Source organism: Ptychodera flava, chromosome 5 (assembly GCF_041260155.1).
Source record: "Ptychodera flava strain L36383 chromosome 5, AS_Pfla_20210202, whole genome shotgun sequence".
Taxonomy (NCBI): domain Eukaryota; kingdom Metazoa; phylum Hemichordata; class Enteropneusta; family Ptychoderidae; genus Ptychodera; species Ptychodera flava.
This window is the reverse complement of record NC_091932.1, coordinates 13,018,935-13,041,520: the sequence shown is the minus strand read 5'-3', so window position 1 is coordinate 13,041,520 and position 22,586 is coordinate 13,018,935. Positions and strand designations below refer to the sequence as shown.

Sequence of the window (22,586 nt, the reverse complement as noted above, 5' to 3'; positions counted from 1 at the left end):
GAGACTGGGGTGCAAGCAAATGTGAAACCAGTCGTGCAGAAAGGGAGAGGTGCCTGTTTTACTTGCTATGTCATAGACTCAAAAAGAAGTCAAGTCCATAACAGTTGCATTCTTTGTTTTAAAAGCCATTAAATAAACTGAGGGTATTTGTAAACAAAATTATCACTTTAAAGAAAAATTTCGCAACTACATGTGATATAGATGAAAGAATGAATACACAAAAGAAAACAAAATACATGTAATTGAAAAATTAGATAAGAGACCATGTACCACAAAAAAACAAATATGATGTCTAACATCGATGACAACAGATGTAAAAATGCCAACATTGTTTGTGAATAGGCCAGCAATATCAATCGACATCATACAGGGACAGGCTGTTGAAAAGTTGAGCTAAGGGACTTTCATAATAATTTTTGAAGTAGTGTTTGCCTGTGTTGTATGTCGACATAACAACATAATGGATAACAATGTGGATTCAGAAACAACAGTAACACCGTGTACACATCAATGTCATTTGATCAAGCCACAATTATGGCATATATTTTATTGTCAATTATGAGTAGATTCCACTTTTAAAATATAAAAAATATGACAGTTGAATACGGCACTACTTTTTCCTGCTTATTAAAATGAAGAATCCTGTAAGTAGCGGAGAAATCGAAGATAGCAATGACGGGTCCAGAACAGTAAGTATGAAAGATTCCTCCAAGAGTGTGATGAAATAATGAGCAATTTCTATAATATTTAATAAATTCAATGTGGATATGATGACTAGCAAAATATATGGCAGTTATGGCAGGGCTAATATACATCTACATTTGCCTTATTGGAGCACAATACAGTAAAAAAACTGATAATACAAATATTGGACTGCATATATGAACTATGAATCAATTCACTTGTTTTCATGTTCTGTATCTTTGAGCAGGGAATACAATTATGAACTTGAACACTGACAAACGCAGGGCTGTTTCTTGTCAGTTGGATCAACAGCTGTACAGTAGTGTTTTATTTATCAATAGCTTGCATTCATATTTTTTTTAAGACTGACAATAGTTAATGTCATCATGAATACTTTATACACATTAACCTGGTATTTGATCTTACATTTGCTACAGAGAGCTACATGACTGAAATTCAGAAACTGAGATTCAGTTTTCCCACAGAGACTATGGTTCTCTCCAGGATTTAAATGGGTTTTAGTAAACGTGTTACATACATATAGTAAAGGATCAAGCATTTCTAATGGTAACATGCCTGTCTTACGGTGACAGTGGATGGATGGCAAAAGACTTCCTAAGATGCTGTAGTTTCAAACAGCTGAACATTTTACTCACTTGGGAAATCTACCCTGGGTTTACACTATGCCATGATTTCAGCAATCGGAATCTTCAAATAAACAACTTGGACCATTTCCTGAGCAACTCTGAAAGGCTTTGGTTAGAAATGCGATTAAGCAAAAGCAAAAGCCCTTATGGTAAGAACTCTAAATTGTATCATATTACCCAGTGTTCCCTTGGGCAGAGAACAAGACATGCAGAAACTGCTGTCCATTACACTGATAGAGGGCGCTGGTTCATAGGTCATATTGGGGAGTAATATGAGGTGAATAATGTACACACTACATGAGTTACATTAATCAAATAAACTTTTGATATTGTCTGATATCATATCATAGATATCTCTGTCCATAGATGGTATCACTGGGAATAATAGCAGGAAGGATTAATTTATTAATGTGATTAATTGGCATGTCACTTCCTCATAAATACTGATAGCTATTCGGCAATTTTCACTTCAAGTTTTGCTGATATTAATGACAGAAATACAATGCATGGCATGGTTCTCAATCTTTAGACCAACAAAAGTTTTGTGAGCCCTGATGTTTTCAATTACAAACTTCCTATTTATTGAAATAGGGTTGCAGAAAACAGAGACCCTAGAGAAAATGGTCTATGAAGAAATGACAAAATTTTGTACGCTTTGGCCAGAGAGTCACATACTTTAAAATCTTTTACAAGGGGGCTATAACTTTCAAGGGTCTTGAATAACTGGTGAACATGGCGATCATTGCAGCGTTGGTTGCTGTTTCTATTATCAGCTGCAACAACTGTGATTCACCAATAAAAAAATTCTGGTATACAGTGACGTTATTGGCAAAATTAAACTTAGTTTTTACACTACAACTAATCCATTCAACTATGTGAATTTTATTTTGCCCCATAGAGATAACACAGGGATGGTGGTCATTTTGAAATATAAAGATCTGTAAATATTGGCTAATTTGGACACTGACCCCTAATTTTTATTCCTTATTTTGAAAGAGAAGGTTTGAAAGTTCATTGAGGCAAGTTTGAGCGAAAGGTTAAGCCTTTTATTTTTGAGGTGCACACTACCGTATGTGCTAGCTGTTATAAATTACAAAGAAGCAACATACTATTAACTCGATGAAAAAAGGGAACTATGTATAAAATATCCATGGTTTCCTCAGATACCCATAAATATGTGACCCCTTGCTTTGAAAAGTATAAATTCTTCACAGTGACAAAATTTCACTTGGCTTGTAAATTAAAATGTCATGGAAGAATTAGGGCCGTTATTCAATTCGGCACATTCAAAACTTTGATTGTCTTGAGTGATGTGAAATTTTACAGCGTGTGTGTTCGGGTATTATCTTCATACAAGTTCATCACTGCTTCTTGTCTCCATTTTGCACAATGGTTATAATTAAAGCTGTGTGTTTTTTTATTTGAATAGGGTTTTACCTCATACAGTTACTGGGAGTAACATCATGTTGGGAGTGTAATCTTCAGGAAGAAGGCACCCTGGAGACAGATATTTCAGACTCTCTCAACTTTTGCCACTACTTTTCTGATCTACCATTTGTGGAAGTTCGTTTTGAAGCCCTTGTAGTAAGTAGTGATTTCACATTCTTAGTCTTTTGAAAATCAAAAATTTGGTTTTTTCCCCCCATATTGTTAACACTACGATTGTGGCAATTTTGAATTTCAAGTGATAGCAATTGGAATTTTTTTTCTCTAGTACCAAATTTTGCATGGTGAACCCTGATTTAAATTTTTGATTTTGAAAGAGAATGGTTGAAAGTCCTTTGAGAATAGTTTTGGCCAAAAGTTAAGTCTTTCAATTTTGAGGCGTGAGCTAACTCTAACAAAAGTGTGTGATTGGTTCAAATTCTCCCGGCTTTTTGTCTGAAACATAACACATATCGTTTCTCTTTATCATACATGGCAACGTCAAAATCAGACTACACATTGTTGAAACATGCCAAACCTTTCAGTAATTTCTGCTCAGTTTTTTAAGGTACTAATTTCCCAAAAGCTCCATCACTGATATTCTCGAATATTCTTGTTTTGTCCCCTTTTTGGGATGACATACTATATGAATAGAAGAAATACACACATAAAATACTTTTGAATTTCATTCAAGCAAATGTCATTCAAGCAGACTAAACCTTGAACTATTGAAGAATCAAAAATCCGACAAAGAAAAATTTCTAAAGCGTGTTATAATTTTGGCGAAAAAAGAACTTCAGCTCAAGTGTCTATGAAAGAACACTAACAAGCGCAACTCACAATATTCCAAAAGTGGCAAAATTTTAACTGCTAAGTAGGTTTCAGAGTTTAAACGATTACATAAATTCATCGCGTGTTATCGTACATAAATAGTTTTGAACGAAGTATAAATTTTCAATATGACACTTGATATTTTTTTTGTAAGTAAGATCATCTGGTCATAAAGTTTTGCAAAATGTGTTGAATAAAATAAAGGCAACATTAAGCAGCTAAAAATATGGCAGTTATTAATTTGGAAAAAAATCAGTCGGTATTTGATCTAGTAAACAGGCCTGTGAAGAAAACAATTTTATGGCAAAAAATTGACATGAAGCATCTATTTCTAAAATAATAAGCAGTATCTTTTGTTGTTTTTTATGAATTCACATGAGAGGAGTAAACCCATATTTGAGAACTCTCTTTGAATAAAATGGAATTATTATTTTCTGTCACAATGAATGTGCCACAGGTAGTGACATTCTGACTCTCACATGTTCACAATATTTTGCCAGTTCTCAGCTTGCGAGGACCAACTTTGAAGTTCGTGAAGCAAATTAAACTTTCAGTCTTGTTTTTGTGAAAGTCAATATTCCAATGACGTTAATAAAGGGTTGGGGGCAATTTTGAATTTCAAATATAGGTATGTGTATATTTTAATCCAAAAAGATTACATATTAATCCCTGATAATCACTTATGATTATGAAAGGGACGGTTTTCAAGTTTCCTTAATCTGTTCATCCCCGCTTTTTGTAAACAGGTCCACTCTCACCAATGATGACAATGGCTTTAGGGCAAACTATGGTGGTAGATGGGCTAAGCAAAGAGTAGGCAACTACAAAAGAAAACAATAAGTTCTAGAATTTGAGAACAATCAGACATGACAACATTACAATTACACCGTAGATCAATTGCTCCCTGGATACATCACTCGTCCACATCGCGCCATCTTGCTGGCAGATTTTTGAATGCGATTTCCCTAGACTGTGTAGGAGCAGCCAGATGAGAGCACAACAGAGCAATCTGGGTAACTGAGACTAATCTGTTTTCAGAAGTATGAATGTGAGCTGTACGTTGTTCTCCAAATGACTATGAGGGCGCTGTGCACTTTTTTGAAATCTCAATATTTTAGCCACCATGATTTTGGCCCAAACCCATTGTTATTGATAGTTGATGGTGGACCTGTTTACAGAGAATAGGGTTGAACTGGTCAAGATACTCATCACTCATTGCATATGACAAAAAACTAACATGACATAAACTACTTTCCAACAACAGTAAAAAAGAATAATTTTCTGGCGATATTTATGCCAAATTCCTTATATGGTCATAACTCCTGAAAGGTCAAAGGTGAATAATACTGCTTTACTGTATACTCTGTAGAGAACTGTAGAAGAGATAAGACCTGTGGACCCTACTGGGTTTGTTGCTCTGTGACTGTCTGTTGTTGCTGTGCATCTTGCTCTGTCGTACCCGCAACCTGCTGTTGCTGCTGTATTAGAATCTGTGGCTGCACTCCCTGCTGAATTTGATAAATAGCCTGGGAAAAGACACAGAGAGTCCTATGAGTGAGTGTCAAGTTAAACAGTAAAGGCAGGGGGTGATGATGGAGTATTTGATTGCCTAGATGACAATAGGAATGGCACTGACTGTAAATGTGGATATGTTACTACATAAAACATTCCGTGATATTTTGCTGCTGCCGACAGAAATTTGGACAAATTTTGTCTCTGTGCATCTGCCTTCATCACTCGATCTAGTGGTCAGATCCTTTGACACATGATTTTTACAGTGACAATCATATGATCAGCAGTAAAAATGTAGCAATTCTGCCTTTCTTTCAATAGTTTCTGAAAGTCGTGTCAATTTTTTTGAACACCTATTAAAGATAGAACTGTCATGTGAATAGGAATCAATCTCATAGTCAGTTTTATGGCAAATTTTGATTGAGAGGCTTGTTCAATAAACAAACATGATCATTACAGGGCACTGGCTAACTTGTCAAAGTTGACATGAACCGCTATTGCAACATACAACACAACACTACATGTACATCAAACAAGAGAGCAACATGCTGTTGAACTGTACGTACATGATATATTGGCTTGTACAGTCATGATCTACTTGATTCATGATTTATATCAAGGCTCAGCTGCAGCTTCAGGTTGAAAACTGTACAAGTCATTATTTTTTTAAAGAAAAATGTTATATTCTGATAACAAGCTACACAATTTCATACACTTGTACGAAAACATAGACCTGGTGATGAATTTGGTAGCTAAAACAGTGCCCGGTGTGGCAATTGAGTACCAATAACTTTACGATATACCAAGAGAGCTAACAGCAACCTCTCATCAACTGATACCCTACCTGTCCAGGTGCTATCTGTGAAATGAATTCCCCTTGTTGTCCCGTTTGTTGCTGTGCCGGCTGCGCTAGCTGAACCGTCTGTACCTGCCCCTGCTGACCTCGCTGTTGCTGCTGTATATACTGGATCTGGGCCTGATTAAACTGAGAACGTATTAAAAACAAATATAACATTGTATTGGTGTATCTACTGGCTGTGGTAAAATAGTAATACGATCAGTGCTAAAACAGGCCCCATCAAACTGGCATGGGAGGTTAATGCTAACACAAAGAGCATTTCCATAATGACAAAAATTTTCATATAACAATTTACAAGAATAAATCACCATAATACTGGGAGATAAGTCAAAAGGCAACAAGAACATTTTGAAATTTTCCGAGACAAATCTTTGCTTAATGCTTTTATGGTCGGGCAAAAAAATCTAACACACAATACAACCTACATGTACAATAGTGGCCTGGAGCAATATGACTAAACTGCAAGGGTCATTTATTTTGTTGTATAAATGTTTAATTTTTGCCTGTGCTAAGAGCAGTGTGTGTGTATTGCAATAAATATTCTGTTTGTTCTTCTTGTCAATCATAATCATTCTAGAAATCAGAAAATCCAAGTTATATTCATAAGCAAAGATATTGTATGACAGGAAAACGGCATCAAACTTCAAGTGTTTATCATGCATGTGCACTTTGCCTTCTTAAAAATATTAACTTCAGCACCAAACATTCACTGAGATCTAAATTAACGTTGGTGGCAGGCAGTCAAACTCCATTCAGCTGTTACTAGCTAGATGCATTTTTCCATGGTCTGAAGAAGTGTTTTTTGTCCAAATTCCACCCACTCAGGATACACTTCACAATATTATCAGACACGGCACAATATTATCAGCCTAAGGTGTGCTAGTAGTACTCACATGACAAAGTATTATAAACCTCAGGTAAGCTAGTATGTACACCACTCAATATCATCAGCCTCAGGTATGTGAGTACTCACTCTACACAATATTATTCATTTACTAATCTTTTGCAACCAGAGTCTATACAGCTAGTACAGACAGGTTGAATTCTTACAATTGAAAATTTTATACAATTTTAAAAATACTCAATAAAATGGGCGTGTTAAAAGTCAAAAAGAGACACTTAATGGTTCCTACAGCACACAGAGATAAGAAGAAACGCTATCTTTGAAAATATTATCATGTAAGGTTGATACTCACAGGAAGCTGTTGAACCTCTCCAGTATTTGTCACTATTTGTTGTATTCCCTGTTGTCCTGTTTGCAGTTGGACCTGTCCTGCCTGAGTTTGAACAAGCTGCGTGGTCTGCTGTGTGTCAGTTCCACTGCCCACTGTAGTACTCTACATTCAATACAGAGACACATCATCACTGATGAGTGTTCATTCTAGGATGTAAAAACAAGGGGCCACTGTGGGCCCCAACTCCTGTCCCAAGGGCCATTTTAGAAAATCGGGGGCCATCATTATCACACATGTAAAAACCTTGAATTTTCTGCAGAAAATACTATAGTCTATCAAGTCAAGAAAGGGAGAATATTGAGATCGGGCCCTTGTTACCAACCAAGTGTACTGCAAAGTTGTCCCCCGTACCATGGAGGTAGCAGCTACCCGTACTTACGCAACAGGCCCAACAATGGCAACAGCAAACTAACCGTTTAGTTGATTCAATTGTTTACGTGACTTATGGCAACAGCAAACTAACCGTTTAGTTTGATTCAATTGTTTACGTGACTTATGTGATGAATTATTGATATGTCGGACTTGAACAACTGTACAAATTGCTAAGGACTGTGATTTTGACTGTGGAAACGATCATGATCAAAGCTTAGCGCACCGGTAGGATTTCTCCGAGAGTGGCCCTCGATTTGCACGCATCGACAATTACTCATACACTGATACAGCACGAGAGTGTAACCCGTACGACCTAAATAAAGTGATCGATACATCAACTTTTAAACATAACTTGTATGTATTAGCAAATTTACGATCATTGGTTCTGACCAAAGGGTTTTACACAGCGGTGTTGTTCTATGCATAGACCTGGCTACTCTGGAAATCGAGATACATGTATGTCCGACCTAAAACATATTTGATGTATTGTTGCTCTTCAAAACGATCATCTGGCCGGCCAAGCACGGATGCTTTCCTTGCAGTGTTCAACGTTTTGTATGTATGGACGGTAGACGTTGCAAACGCTTCAATTTAAGGGACTGCCCGATCATTCTGGGTTCATCAACTTTACCGGCGTTAAAAATCCGAGTGGCGACTAGCTTTTCACCATTACGCAGCGGCCAGTACCGTTGTTTACATTCATAGGCCATGCCACATGCGTACGGCTCCAATAGACCATTGCCCCTACATCGGTCCTTTCTACCCAGCTTCCTATGCACCACCATATATGCTGTAGTGGGTATTTAATTGCAAAGGTCGATGGGTAACTGAATCGTTTTACATTTCACACTATGACTGAGGTAATGACCTTCGGGGAGCTACGCGAATGTATGAACTGCGTGAACTCTGCGTGATCAACCCATTCACATTATGTTGCGCCCTTAGTGGCGCATCAAACGTAGAAATGAGGGCCATTCCAGATTTTATTGCGCGAATTGCGCAATGGTGCGTCCTAGAATTAACTCTGACTGATGATATAATGTGTACCATCAAAACAACCCATTCAAAGAGAGATTTTCACTGTTCTTCAGTGAAGAAACCATGTTCATCAATTTCATTCAATCCAAACATTAACCCTTTCACCCCCAGTTCCCTGTATACAGGTCCAACTTTACCATAGAAAACAATGGATTTGGGATAACCATGGTGGTGAAAGGGTTAAATGGTGTAAACAACATGACATATACAATACAGGCAAGTGATACCGTATGACAACTAAGACATTTTGTGTCTTACATTTGGTCACAGGCGTGACAGTCTGAGGGAAAGTTAAAAAAATACCGTCAATGACGCTGTACCTTCTCTAATGTGTGGCCAGGTCAGGTAATTGGTTGTTGGCATGGAGTTGTTGGTAAATAGTTGATGATGTAGGGGCATGAGGTGGGATATGGACCAAAGAACCCAAAAGATGATTAAATACATCAATCAAAAAAATTCTAAGCTACAGTATAAACTGCCTAAAGATAGTTCAATGTGGAAAAAAGTTAAACAATTCAGAAATAAGAATTAACAGTCCAAAATAGTAATGACGCACTTCCTTACTGACCTGAGTGCATGTGAAATACACAACCTGGCATCTGTAAATTAAATGTATACCAAGTGATCATTTCCAGTCACTTTTAACTGTTTTTAATGGATTTTCCAAAGAGTCCTGTGGAAATGATGAAAAACGCTTATCTGGTCTTGTGTTTGTATAACCTCATGGCTGATAATTGTCATAGTATTGAAAAAAAATTGAAAGTGAAGAAATTACTGTTTTCAATAGGCATATTTCCTTGAAATACATGACCGTGTAAAGAATATATGCTAAAAGTGTTTAAGAGTACATTTCTTTTCAAAAAATAATTTAATTTGTGACCAAAGGATTTTTATTCTTTGAGTTTACAAATTCAAACATTGCAATTTGTTCAATCATCTTGTGCAGTGCAAAATTTATAAAATGACTGAAAAACAAAAAAAATTGGCAGAATTACAGTCTTTGTGATGTAAAATTATGGGTTGACATCACGATAACTGTTAATCTGTTTGAAGTACTAATGTACTATAATTTAAAAAAGAAAAGTTCATGCAGAAACGGTAAAATATATTGTCAGCAATGTAGTGTTAATTTTGACTTTACATCAAAATATGCCTTTGCTGGATACCAAATATATAGGGCGAAATATCAGCCATGTTCAGCAAAATCCACACAACAGCATTGATCCTTTTCTAATTTGATTTGATTTGCTTATGTTATCCTTGTATGACAGTCAGTACAATATGGAACTTGAACACAACACAGTGAATAAGTATGCTGTAAATGAAATGGTGTGGCTGCATCCACATGCAGCAATAGGTGTGCCTTTGTCTCTCACTCCTCATTTCCCACCTGTCCATCCCTGAAAAAATAGTTTGGTCTTATATTTATAATGTTAATAATTTCTGTATTTGTTAAAATGTGCGCATCTCAAAAACTTTTGATCATAAACATTTTCATTGTTTTTTATAGCTGACCAATCAGTTAACCTGTTTATTTTGAATATTTGCGCATTTTTCCTCAGTATTTGACATTTTCTGAATACCTTTTTATTCAGTTTGTCATTTTCTAAAAGTTTAAATGCTCCATTATGTGGTCAAGCTTTCCACAAGCATCAAATGTGGTACTTCATATAGGAGGGTCTGCCTCTAGAGGGCGGGCATCATGAACACTCCTGTGTTTGTTGGTTAATTCCTCCACGTAAACTTCTGATTGTACTGTAAACATTGAACATGGCCGACGTCCGATTTTCCTGTCTAAAACTTTCACTCATTTTCGTTCATATGACTCTGAAACTCCAGGAAACAATTGGGAAGAAAGGGTTATCTTGAAATATTGAGGTACTCGCCGATATTTTGCAAAATTAAATGAGAAAAAATGCAAGGAAAATGCCGACAGGCTTACACAATGACAGTTTTCAGACTCGGAGGCATATGATCATCTCTGCAGATTATGCAACAGGCCCAGATCACGTGAGGCCATGAGGGGATATCCACGCAACTCAGTACCAAACACTAGCGCTCACAGAGTGAGCAAACACAAAGTGAGTACCCCTAACGTCAGCTCAGTAGTCTGTAATAGATTGTAGTCAACTAAGAACTTGGAGAAAGGCTTAACACTGTGGCTATGCCGCTAAGTCCCTTTTGATTTTTGTCATAGCTCAAATCGTATCTCCCACACCTCAACCTGAGCCATGAACACCCCCACCAGTTTATGATATGACCCATCACAATGGCATGACGTCAACGGATCTTGACAGACGGAAGTCTTGACAGACGGAAGTTCTTGACAGCAGCATATTGGTTTTCAACTCTAATACCTTCTCTGTCTATAAATAGACACGAGAAGGTAATAAAAAGCACTATTTATAAAAAAAATTCACATAAAATGTATTACTAAAGTGTAATAATCATGTATGGTGTAAAAATACTGAAGCCATTCAACTTGTTTATGGTGATTTTGTCATTAAGCATTCAAGTTAATATAAAAACAGACATCATATTTCCTCAATTTGCAATTTTATGTAGGTAGGAGCTTGACTGCTAATAGCTGCAGGGAGAGGGGTTCCCATCTACAGCTGTGCCACTTTCTTGATAAACATTGCCGCTTCCCAGAAATAGGTGATGAATATCCAGCAAATGTAAAGCAAAGTCAGCATTTAATGCATGTTTATAGTTTTATCACTTTCAAATCAATGCAAAACTTTGCCAAATAAACTTTGGCTGGTCCCTTTGTTTACATGAAAATGCTTCGTCGCCGTAGTCACCAGTTTCGGTACAGTTGCCATTTTAATAATTCGGATATGCACACAGAATGTTGGGATACATTGAGCATAGCAACAGACCCATTGTATATGTACCTTACGCACAGCAGCGGACAGAATGACTCCCTCCCTTTGAAGCTTAATGCATGAATGAAGACAGCAGACTGTCTAACCACTCACTTTCTTCATGTATGGATGCATGTATGTATGCCCTAATCTACAAGACCTAAGAGGCAAGAGAGAAACATACATGTACCACCAAAATAAAATGGAAGTGCCAATTGTTTTCCCATTTACAGATCTTGTCTGTAACCACTGGGCTAATTCACTTTGTTTATGAGAAAATGAAAAATGCTGATATACGGGCATGTATTTCCACCACTTACCACTGTGATCGGAGTGGTCTGGGCCTGTGTCACTTGGATTTGTTGAACTCCTTGGATCTGCTGCCCTGGTTGTGCTTGAATGAACTGTATCTGGCCTCCCTGCCCCAGTGTAATGATCTGAAAAAATCAAAACAATATTATCCCCTAGAGAAATTTTTAAAGCTACATGTTCCTTGATGTCAGTACAAGTTGAGAACAGAGGACACAAAACTTTGGATACAAATTTTAGAGGTTCTCCATGGAGGGTCTCTAACTATAAAATGTACCCTATCGATTCACTGTAATGCTGCCAGACAGTATAACTTCCCTATCTGCCAAGGCAGTAAGCAGTATTGAGTAAAATCTATATGTATTTTCACCTACTTGACATGGTATGTTATGGCAGGTTTTGTCACTAAAAATCACATTACAGTATCTAGGTTTCACACTTAAAATGTTGAAGTTTTGTTACAATACAGTATACGAAACCTGTTATGCCTCATTGATAGTATCCAACATGGCCTGATGGTGACATATACACTTGGCAGGATAAGGTTAACACTGATCGCTAAATTTACTGATGATTGATGCAAAACACTGTCTACTACAGTAATCTTCACTTGTCTTGGCCTGATACGTCTACTGTTATACAAATATCAATATCTAACATAAACATGCTGTTTTCTAATGATTTTTTAACTCACTGAAACAATCTGCTTTCACTTCTTCTTGTAAATTCCGTCAGAAACACGCTTCCAAAAACTTCAAAAATCAAATTTTGCCATATTTCTCAAAATCGATTAATCTCATTTTAAATTATTATCAATTTTGAAAATGCGGTTCTAGCCTGGCAACCATCAAGACTGATTTTGATTGGTTTGGTGGGAAAACAGTAGTTCCGCATATCTTTCATTCTAACAGAATTGAATGCCTATCAGTAGATCTGGTGGATGGCTAGCTATTGGCCTGTATCCATGAGAAACACATGTACTCACACATAGTGTTCAATTTATTTGTTGGTAATTATGTATCATTGTGGCAGTAACTGATATTGCAGGTATTTAACCTTATTGCCGCAGCCTGGGTTTCAAAAAGCAGAAATCATCTCTTTCACTGGGTTTCAAAAAGTAGAAATCATCTCTTTCACAGTCAGACAACATGGAAACTGGAAGATCTGTCGCTTGAGGCAGGGCTGTACCCTTCCTATTGCAAGGGTACAGCCCTGCCTCAATAAATGGATCTTCTGCTCCAGACAACATGCTGTATTGTAAGCTGACAGCAGGCAGAAGAGAGTTTTGAAATTATCCCTAGAACAGTTTATGAATCGAAACATTTTCTGATGTGGTAAGATGTCTTCTGAATTCTTTTGAAAGTAAGTAAAGCACTCACCTGGCCCGGCTGCCCTGTTATTATTGGTCCCTGGACTGTCTGTACTGCTTGAGTGGTTGTGGTCGTCGCTGCTGCTGCTGGTTGTTGCTGCTGCTGCTGCGGTGCCGATGCCTGCGTGGTGGCTTGTTGTTGTTGCTGCATTTGTCCAGCATGGTGCTGTGCCAGCTGGAAGTAGTACTGTACTTGGTCTGGCATCATGGCAGTCTGTCTGACTTGGTCATCCTGCAAGGAGTGGATAAAAGATCATTTTTACACAGCATGCCTTGAATTGAATGCTTAGTCATTGCACATAATTGAATACCAGTACTATTGGGAGATGCAGACATTTTCAAGTCTGGGGAACCTTGCATGGCTCGTCACCCAAGATTATAAAAGGCTATCAAAACCAGAAGCCAGAACAATGTTTTTCCTACACTAACTTGGAAAATATAAATTGTTCACATCTCTTATGCTTTATTACTGATTTGCATCAACTTGCAAGAATTGTCCAGACATCTTGGATTTGTCGAAATTGTCTCTCAGGTATTACGTTCATGTAAAATCTTGACTTCACCAACTGTACCGTTTTCATTTTTGGGAACCATGTCCTGAAAGTTCTAGTTGTTGGTCTCAATCACCATTGCATTTGTCTGCTTCTGTGTCAGCTATAAGATGACACATATCACTCGGTCTACCGTGATTGCAATTTCCATTCAAAGGAGATTACACAATCAGCACCGGTGCTCAAGAAAGATAAAGTTATAAACCTAATTTTGTATGTTGTCCTTTGTTTCTCTCTCACATCTATGATCTAATAGCATCTTTGTTTTACTTTCTCTGCTCATTTTATGCACCTTACAATCTTCCTTCAGATTCTACTTGACGCCAAGTCATTCACCATGGACACATAACATTATTTGCACATAATTCTGTGTGCCATCCCTTTTCTCTTACACTTGCTTTAATAAATTTAATCACTTATTTTCTTCTTTGCCTAACATGCTCTAGTTTGTGACGTTTGCTTCCTTGCATAACTCACACCCCTATCACTCCTTGCCCCCACCTCTGACATGCACAGCAGCAAAGACATACAAGATACAGAAAGGCGTACTGCACTCCCTCCCCATTACCCTGGAAACCCCTCTCATACAGCCCTATTTGTTCAACAGGGCTGTATTTGTGGGGCTTCAAGTGTGACAGAGGGTGAATTGTATCGTACCAAGTTCAAGTGCATTGGCATGGACATGTACATCTACATGACAAGTCAAGCAAAACAGTGAACAACATAAACCTCCCTGAAAAGTGACTGCAGTGTAAGCCAAAGATAAAAAAACAGCAAAATTCAAAAAATTCAAAAAAAGAGAGAATGAAAAGGAAAGCAAAACACCTTCAGGACAAAAAAACAATTTTATGTTTCCAGTAACATGCCTACGAAAATTAGGGTAGGCAGGTCAGAGGAATTTTTTTGTATGCTGACACTAATAAATTACAGTAAAATTTTGAGAATTTACTCAAAATTTTTTGAAAATGTTAAAAACATATCTAGGATTGGCAGGTTTTCTGGGGTTGGCTTGGTTACCAGAAACACAATTTTTTTTCATTGGCCTTAATAACCTTTGGGTCTCTTTTGTACCCCTATACAAAGAGCTAGTCTTGTCTTGTATATATGACAGTATACACATATTGACTGGCCATGAGGGCAACAGCATACGTCTGTACCCGAGGGACTGTGAGTCACCCCCAAAAATAGACTGTTTCCCGAGGCCGAAGGCCAAGGGAAAGAGTCTGTTTTTTTCGGTGACTCACAGGACCGAGGGGTTAAAGACGTATGCTGTTGCCCTCATGGCCAGTCAATTTGTGTTTTATAGCACACCTCATACGCAATCATGCATAAGAATATACCATACACAAAACTTGTAGCATGTAATATGTTGGAGTGGTTCAGCAAGAAAGTTTTTCCCAACAGGATTGCAATACTTCTGCAAAATGTCAATGCACCTTTGATTATCGTTTTTGTCTGTTTCAAGTCCTTGATGGAAACCATCAGAAAGTGGAATAAACCTAGAAATTTCTTGACTATCATTTCAATCAGCAATTAGAACACAGACAGCGAATAAAGTGTGTTATAATATGCACTGATACGACCATAGAATAATACAAATACCTATCTTATACCTGGTAGAAGCCATTTACAGCAAACTCACCTGTCTCTTTGGAGGTTTCAATTCATCTCTAGGCACAATGTCAATCAGAAAGTCAAACTGATCAAATTTAGTTATTGCCATGGCAATGTCATTTCTCTGAAACAAAACAGAAAAGATTATCTATTGAGAGAGAGTCTACTTGTGTTTACTACCATGCTTTATTGTACAATCTCAGTGTTCATTTACCAAAGTAATGATTCTTGTGAATCAGTGGACATCTGTTTGAGTTACAATAGTTATATGTACATGGGCATCATGGGCCAGTGGCTAGAGCTGTGGACGCAATCTCCGGATGGTGAGTTCGAGCCCCGGCATGGCTATGGTGTTGTGTCCTTGAGCAAGGCACTTTATTCCTCATTGCTTCTCCCCATCCAGGAGTGATGGGTACCTGGTAGGACAGTGGTTGTAATGTGTGTGTTTAGCTCTGCTGCACAGATTGGCTACACATGTGAGCTGTTGTTTGCTCCCCACGGAGTTGAGTGGTATCAAAGGTCCAGTGACCAGGGCTAATAATAATTGTAAAGCACCTTGATCACAAGTACTTGTGAATACGTGTGCTATATAAGAACTCATCATTATAGTGGCAAAGCAGAAGAGAATATAGTGATATCTATTGCACTATGCTTTCACATGTCTTGTTTCCTCATACATGACAGAACCAATGTAAATCACATACCTGTAGAGTTCTACGTTTATTATCCTCGGTGTGGATCCATGCCCTGAGAGACAGCTCACTTATAAAGATCTCTGCAGCTTTTGAAAACAACACTGGTGCTTCAGCACTGATCATCTGAAAGTACAATATGTCAGCACGGTATTTTTCATGATAACAAAACATCTCTACCACCTTTGCATCAATTTGGGCTACAATCTACGATGAAATAACTGAATTCTTATAATCTTTTTATAATATGATGTGCACTTTATGTTGTTTGAATATGCACAATTGATAATGGGTCAGTTTTAATTTAAGTACATAATGTATTCATTCACTGTCCATTAATTAATACCAATATCATGTCACACTTCCAGCATATAGAAGACAGTCACATTTCCAACTTTGTTGACAATCAGAAATTTGCATCTTTATTTTTTTTCTGTGCCATATTCTACAAAGCAAGAAGGGAAATAGCACATCATTTGATATTAAATCACCTTAATGCCCGCCATAAAACAGAAACGAAACATTTGTCTCAAACTGTCTGCAAGGAAATTTTACACCATTCTCTTTCATAATCAAGAATAAAAATCAGCGTCACCAGGCTTTTTGGGGAATTGGAGAAACAAATTATCTGATATTTATCAATACTGAAATTCTAAATATATGCTATAACCTGTTGAGAAAACAGTACTATAGATTTTAACAAAATTGAGACTGAAAACTTTTATTTACTCCACACACTGCAAAATGGGTGAACACAAGCAGAAGACCAAAAAGACAGAGTTAAAGTTTGAGTGTATAGAGAAAGTAATTTTACCTTAACATCTTCATCCATTTTCATAATTTTCTTTATCCTAGCCAGTGGTAATTCCTGCTGCTTGAAATCATCCTGTGAATAAACAAAATGTCAATCATGAATTTACAAATGCAACTTTGATAAAATACAACAAATGTGAAATACCAGAAAGTGGGGGAAAAGGGGAGGCTACATGTAAATAATTTAGGATTAATAAGATCATCTTGATCAAATTTCCCTGTCCCTGGACACAATTTGCAGTCAATTTCCCCCTGTTGTCCCGAACCATCCCCTCCCAGTGGAAAACAAGGATACTTGTATTAAGGTAGCGGTAAAGGCTAGAGCGTCAGTTATAAACTTCAATAAAACTATTAAAACATGAAAGAAGTCAACATTCTCTGTGGAATAAAAAAAACTAGACATTTGGGGTCATAAGCATTGCAGAGTTATAGCCCATTGAAACTTCTGAAAAACTGACCAAATAAGAGGAAGTTGGGGAGTCCTTAGTGTATTAACTATGGTAGAGGTCCCCTAGCTTTTAAAAAAATGTTTGAAAGGAAAGTCATTTTTTACTGTTTTTTAGGAAAGTTTGACAAGGCAGTGCTTGCATTCAGAATGCGTGACTGCTATTATAAATGCATTTTTAGATTCTTTGAGTGTCAAAGAGGTGTCAAAAGTGAGATTAACCAAAAAGACTGCTCTTTGACTTCAAAAGAGGGGTGCAAATATGGCTTGTTTTCAACAATTTTGACAGAATAACAGTTTTCCTACATAATTTTATACCAATTAAATCCAACCTTTGAAATGAGATATGGACATGGAATTTTTACAGCCTATTAACAAGGTTACAGATAAGATTTGTACGGCACAATTTTCCTGTATTTGAAGTACTTTTTGAAAAATCACATTTTGAAATTTGAAAGAATTTTTAATAATTTTTTGATATGTAAACCACTGTAAAATCATAAAAACAAATTTTATTTACAAATCCTGCCGTACAAATCTTACAATTAATAGTGTCAACATATTTATAACTAATTTGGTAATATTAATTTATTATTAAATTTAAAGATGTAAAAAAATATGAAAAATTAAATTTTAATATTGATTGGTGTCATATTTCAAAATCATGGCTACAAATATACAATTTTTATATTCTTTGGAGAAAGTATTAACTAAGGGAGTTATCCTGAAAATTTGAACTAAATATCTTGATTCTAACACTTGAAACTTGACATTAACTCTGAGAAAAGAATTGGTGCAAAAATAGCCTTTACCGCTACCTTAATCACAGAAAGTACCAATCATCTACACCACTTCCCAGAACAATCCAATCACAGCAAGTTACCCTTTAGTCCAAGTAATAATTGATGCAATGATAAAGGTCTTTGACAGTTTCTTTCCCTGATGCATCAAAGATAAATATTTGAAAAAATCGTTCAGTGACCTCGAAATATTGAAATACTGTCATCACTTTGGTGGAAATTTTATATGACCTTGAATATTATGGTAAATTTCTCAAACATGTTGCCCTAATTTGATTAAAATTCTGGGATTGCACATATACAACAGCCACACGGAGTGCAAAGTAGTTGTTCACATGTTGACGTTGTGCTGGCAAAGGTGCGTAGATTATGAAAGAGAAAAATTACTGCACGAACGTGCATTCAGCAAAATCTTCAAAGTATTACACAAGGGTTTTTTACCCTTTTGCCATCATGTTTTGGCCCACTCCAAATGTTTTCATTGGCAAAGCTGGACTTCTGCACAGGAAAATGGGGTAAAGCAGTGTTTTCTCTGCATATTCATTGAAAGGGGCAATCTGTGCCCCATTCATCGAAATTATGGGCAAACTTGACATTTTAGGGGCAGTCACTGTTGATGTTGATTTTGCCTTCCTAGGAAGCGTTTCTCAATATCCTTCCGATATCGATCGTCACCCAGTTCAGTTTCGTCGTCTATGTCATATGCAGCATCCATACTAACATCATAATATCTGTCAGTTTGTGATGTGCAGCAGTTCTTCATCTTCTGTCAATTTGTCAACCACAGATTTCCGCGACTCAGACTTTGACGTATTTGTTACCTTGCAAACAATTTGGTCTGACTTTGGGGGTTTAAATCCATGAAAACGATTGTGTTTCATTATTGCGATCGATGTCCATCGTCACTGCAGCGTGCCTACACAATGCAATGCTAAAGTTGGAATTTTCAATAATTCAATCATTGATACAGAGTTTCAGGTTCTGTTTTCAAACTTTACCGCAGCTATCAAAACATTAACATAAAATTGCATTAGAATCCATGGAGAGTGAACCGCAACCGTCTACGTCGTTGGCTCTTCCTTTCGATGCATACTCTCCACGTAATGCATGTCACCAAAGCTGAATGACAGGTGATATTTGTCTTTTCCGAGGGAGTATCACTAGGAAAAAAACCCAGCAAATTCACAGGTTGCTACACTATGCGCTTGCATCACCCTCATACACCGGGATGTCTATGCTTGCTTTGTTTCGTGAGCAATTTCAGCTCTGTCAGTAACTTTTGCAGGGCAGACAATGGCTCGAAATGCGCAATTGGTGCAATCGTGCAGTCGAGAGGAAACCCTGGTAAAGCATTGGATGATGGGAAGCCTACTGCAGCGCAACTTACTGATTTCATAACCTTGATTTCCTCCATCTGTTTCTGCCAAAAACTTGCAAGCTGCGCCTGCACCTCCTGGCTGCTAGTTCCATCTGTGGTTGTTGTGGGGTTAGCCTGGAAACTTGCCTCGGACATCTTCTACCTGATGCAGTATCTGTGAAAATGATATGTGGTTTACGTGATTGTATTGGTATCGTATGATTTGGGAAATGTACCACTACATTGTAATTTGCAATGTGTTCTGATACAACACTACCAAATTGATAAAATAACACGATTGGAACTAATTTGGGATAATTGGTTGGTGAATTAATGTCGGTTTAGTCTGCAAACGTACGCTCATCTGCTTTTCTTTTTAAGTTATACACTTGTCTTTATGAGTAATTTGTAATAGTGCAACAATCGGCTATAGGGCACATTACACTTTTGAGAAATTTGAAAAATATGAACATCCAATTATCCCAAATTAGTTCCAATTGTGTTAAATACAGAATGTACTGCAACCTGCAACTTCTATCATGGACAATTAACACTGTCTATGTTCACATCTATTTTCAGAGTGCACTTCATGACACACACATGAGATAGCCACTTTGTCCATTCCAAATTCCCACTCATAGGTTTGATGTAATTTTTAATACAGCTTGTAATGTAATGTGGCAATGCTGTACTTTTGAAATCTGAGCTCAAGTTCTGACAAGAGTTAATATTTGAACCCACTCCTGTAAAACAGTATCACTTCCCCTGTTTGCCATGTCAGTAAAAAGCAGTGTTGAACCAAATCCACATAACAGCGCCTACTTGGAATTGTATGTTACCTGTGCAACAGGTATGGTCGGTAAGAATAAGATTTACAGACAATTTTTTCAGGGCCTTCAAGATATTCCAGACTTTGTTCAAATGCATCATGTGGGATTTGGTTGTGCCTCACTAATTTTAATCAATTTGACCTGATGGGGCACATGAACTTGGCAAGATAAGGAATTATTAATACTACATTTTGTACACAATGCATCATGTCATCAAAAATAATACTTTGTCATTAAACTACTTTATCAGGAGAAAATAAGAAAGTGCTTTTATTGTACAGAACAAATATAATATCACTGACCATATACAATGATATTATTAGTTATTAAACTATTAAAACAACTATGGTCCTTATGTCTGACAGAATAAATTACTGACAAATGTGAATTACTCATTAGGAAGAAATTCAAAATTTCTGTGTCTGGCATTAATCATTGCCCATTACCTGGGAGAATTTATCCACAAATGTTGTGCATCTTTAAAGTCATCAAAGTCAACATACCAGACACTATGCAAATTGTGAAATTTACCTCTTTATAACATGATCGATGTAGACATTTCAAAGTCAGATGTAAACTATACATGACTTTTAATATAATTTCAAAATCATGACCGATTATTATTTATAAAATATATTTCTGGGACAAAATATTTGTCATACTATTAAATCAATAGCAAATCATTATTATTATTATTATTATTATCATTATTATTATTATTATGGTTGTTGTTATCATCATCATCTCCTAAACAAATAAATTAAAGGTAAAGCAAATCAAGTTTGAAATGTCTTCTCTGTGTCGAAACGTTGGCCGCTGGTTGACAATTTCCCTAACATTATGCAGAAAAGGCCTTTTCAACAATTGAAACTAGCAGGTCAAACTTCCTTTGGTCTATATTTTAATTAATGTGATTCTACGAGTACTTGCAAACCTTGACTGAGTCATGAGTGTACATTTTAAAGCACACAGCGTCTGCTTTTGTCACCATCATGGAGGTAGTGGCATATTTCATACGTAAGTCCGTTGGCAAGCTGTGCGCAACAACACAGCCAATAAATCAGAGAATAAATATGGCTTCTGTCAACATGCATCTGTGACGAGGGACAATTTGCAAATATCATGGAAATTCTACACATTTTGCTCAGTTTCTAAGGTTAAGAATGACTGATAGCAAGAAATTCAGTTTTTGATTTTTCACTATTACCAAAATTTGGTCCGATACGATGTAACATTGTGAGAGCAAGAATGGAAACCCACTGTTCAAACGGCATATTGAATTGCGTTAGCATTCCTTTGTTGGTCGCTCTCTGCCAACAAAATGGCGTACTTATGTAGTCTGTCTCGGCAGTGTTTCTTGCGGAATAGAACAAGTCTCATCCTCAATCGCTTAGCGAAGAATTAAGACCGTCTTCTGGGTAGATTTCACGTGTTCTAGGTGGGCTGAAAGGTTTTGAATTCAGTGACCTGGGATGCTCTTCAAGCTGGACCAATTAGAAAATGGCGTTGTCTGCACCAATCAGACAACAACCCGCGCGACCAATGAGAACAAAGACACACAAATGTATAAAATTCAGTAAAACACGAATATGCTGCACAACTGGGGTTAAAAACCCAGTCAAAACGTAATGTCATAAGCGAATGATGACAGCAAATACGTAACCGTTGCTACATACCTTCTAAATATAAATATTTCGAGGAATCTTCTTGTCAAAATGGCGGATCAGAAGTTAGTCTCACTCTGGTACTATGTATAATTGTACAGGGGTGGTAAGGTTCCCCAATGATAAAATATCTCACGTGTTTTCCTTGTTTCGATGTAATATCGAATTAGATTGATTTATTTCACCTGGCAGTGATAATAACAATAAAAGTAATTGAAAATTACGTCTCCCAGTGTGTAATATGTGTGCAATGTACTGGAAAAATACAGTTACCGTACCCATACAAAAATGGGTCGTCCCGCCAAGGTTTTCATTCTTCTCTCGCATGTTATTCAAAATCGCGCGAGATCTTACGATATCTCAAATGAGTAGGTCTCAGCGCGTCACATACACAGCTAGCTACAGAGAGCTTGCAGCGCAGCGCGGCCGTCGCGTCGCGCCTCTAAATGATCCGTGAAGGTACTATCGAATTGTAAATCTTTCATCGGAGACCCTGACAGGTCTGCGCCACACACATCACATCACGGCCTTCCTGCCAAATGCGGAGCAACAGCCACTTTCGGAGTCAGAAACGCCGCAGTGTCAGACCACAGGTGCAAGGGGGCCGCCTGCATGTGTTTCAGACGCGCAAGAATAGGCCTACTGAGATCCCTCCTCAGGGGAGAACCACTT

General features: G+C 37.2%; 1 protein-coding gene across 3 annotated transcripts; it reads right to left on the bottom strand.

The window, feature by feature from the left end:
- Nucleotides 1–511: 511 nt before the first annotated feature.
- LOC139133048 (nuclear transcription factor Y subunit gamma-like) lies at nt 512–22,020 on the bottom strand. Of its 3 annotated transcripts, none has more exons than XM_070699445.1 (10): nt 21,927–22,020; nt 19,451–19,595; nt 16,820–16,891; nt 16,018–16,131; nt 15,342–15,437; nt 13,159–13,380; nt 11,791–11,907; nt 7,155–7,295; nt 5,944–6,084; nt 512–5,113 (listed from the first exon to the last, which is right to left on the bottom strand). In XM_070699445.1, exons 2-10 carry the CDS (start codon nt 19,574–19,576, stop codon nt 4,988–4,990), a joined length of 1,155 nt encoding a protein of 384 aa, XP_070555546.1. In that variant the 5' UTR covers nt 19,577–19,595; nt 21,927–22,020; the 3' UTR covers nt 512–4,987. The 3 variants fall into 3 exon arrangements, with proteins under 3 accessions (XP_070555546.1, XP_070555548.1, XP_070555547.1); XM_070699447.1 differs by having other exon boundaries at nt 5,944–6,075; XM_070699446.1 differs by lacking the exon at nt 21,927–22,020 and adding an exon at nt 21,511–21,763 and having other exon boundaries at nt 2,763–5,113.
- Nucleotides 22,021–22,586: the final 566 nt, after the last annotated feature.

Coding starts and splice junctions, on each gene's coding strand:
- LOC139133048 (XM_070699445.1), bottom strand. CDS start 19,576: ATGTCCGAGGCAAGTTTCCAGGCTAACCCCACAACAACCACAGATGGA. Junction 15,438..16,017: donor ATAAACGTAGAACTCTACAG/GTATGTGATTTA, acceptor GTTTTGTTTCAG/AGAAATGACATTGCCATGGC. Junction 11,908..13,158: donor TAACAGGGCAGCCGGGCCAG/GTGAGTGCTTTA, acceptor TGATTTTTTCAG/ATCATTACACTGGGGCAGGG.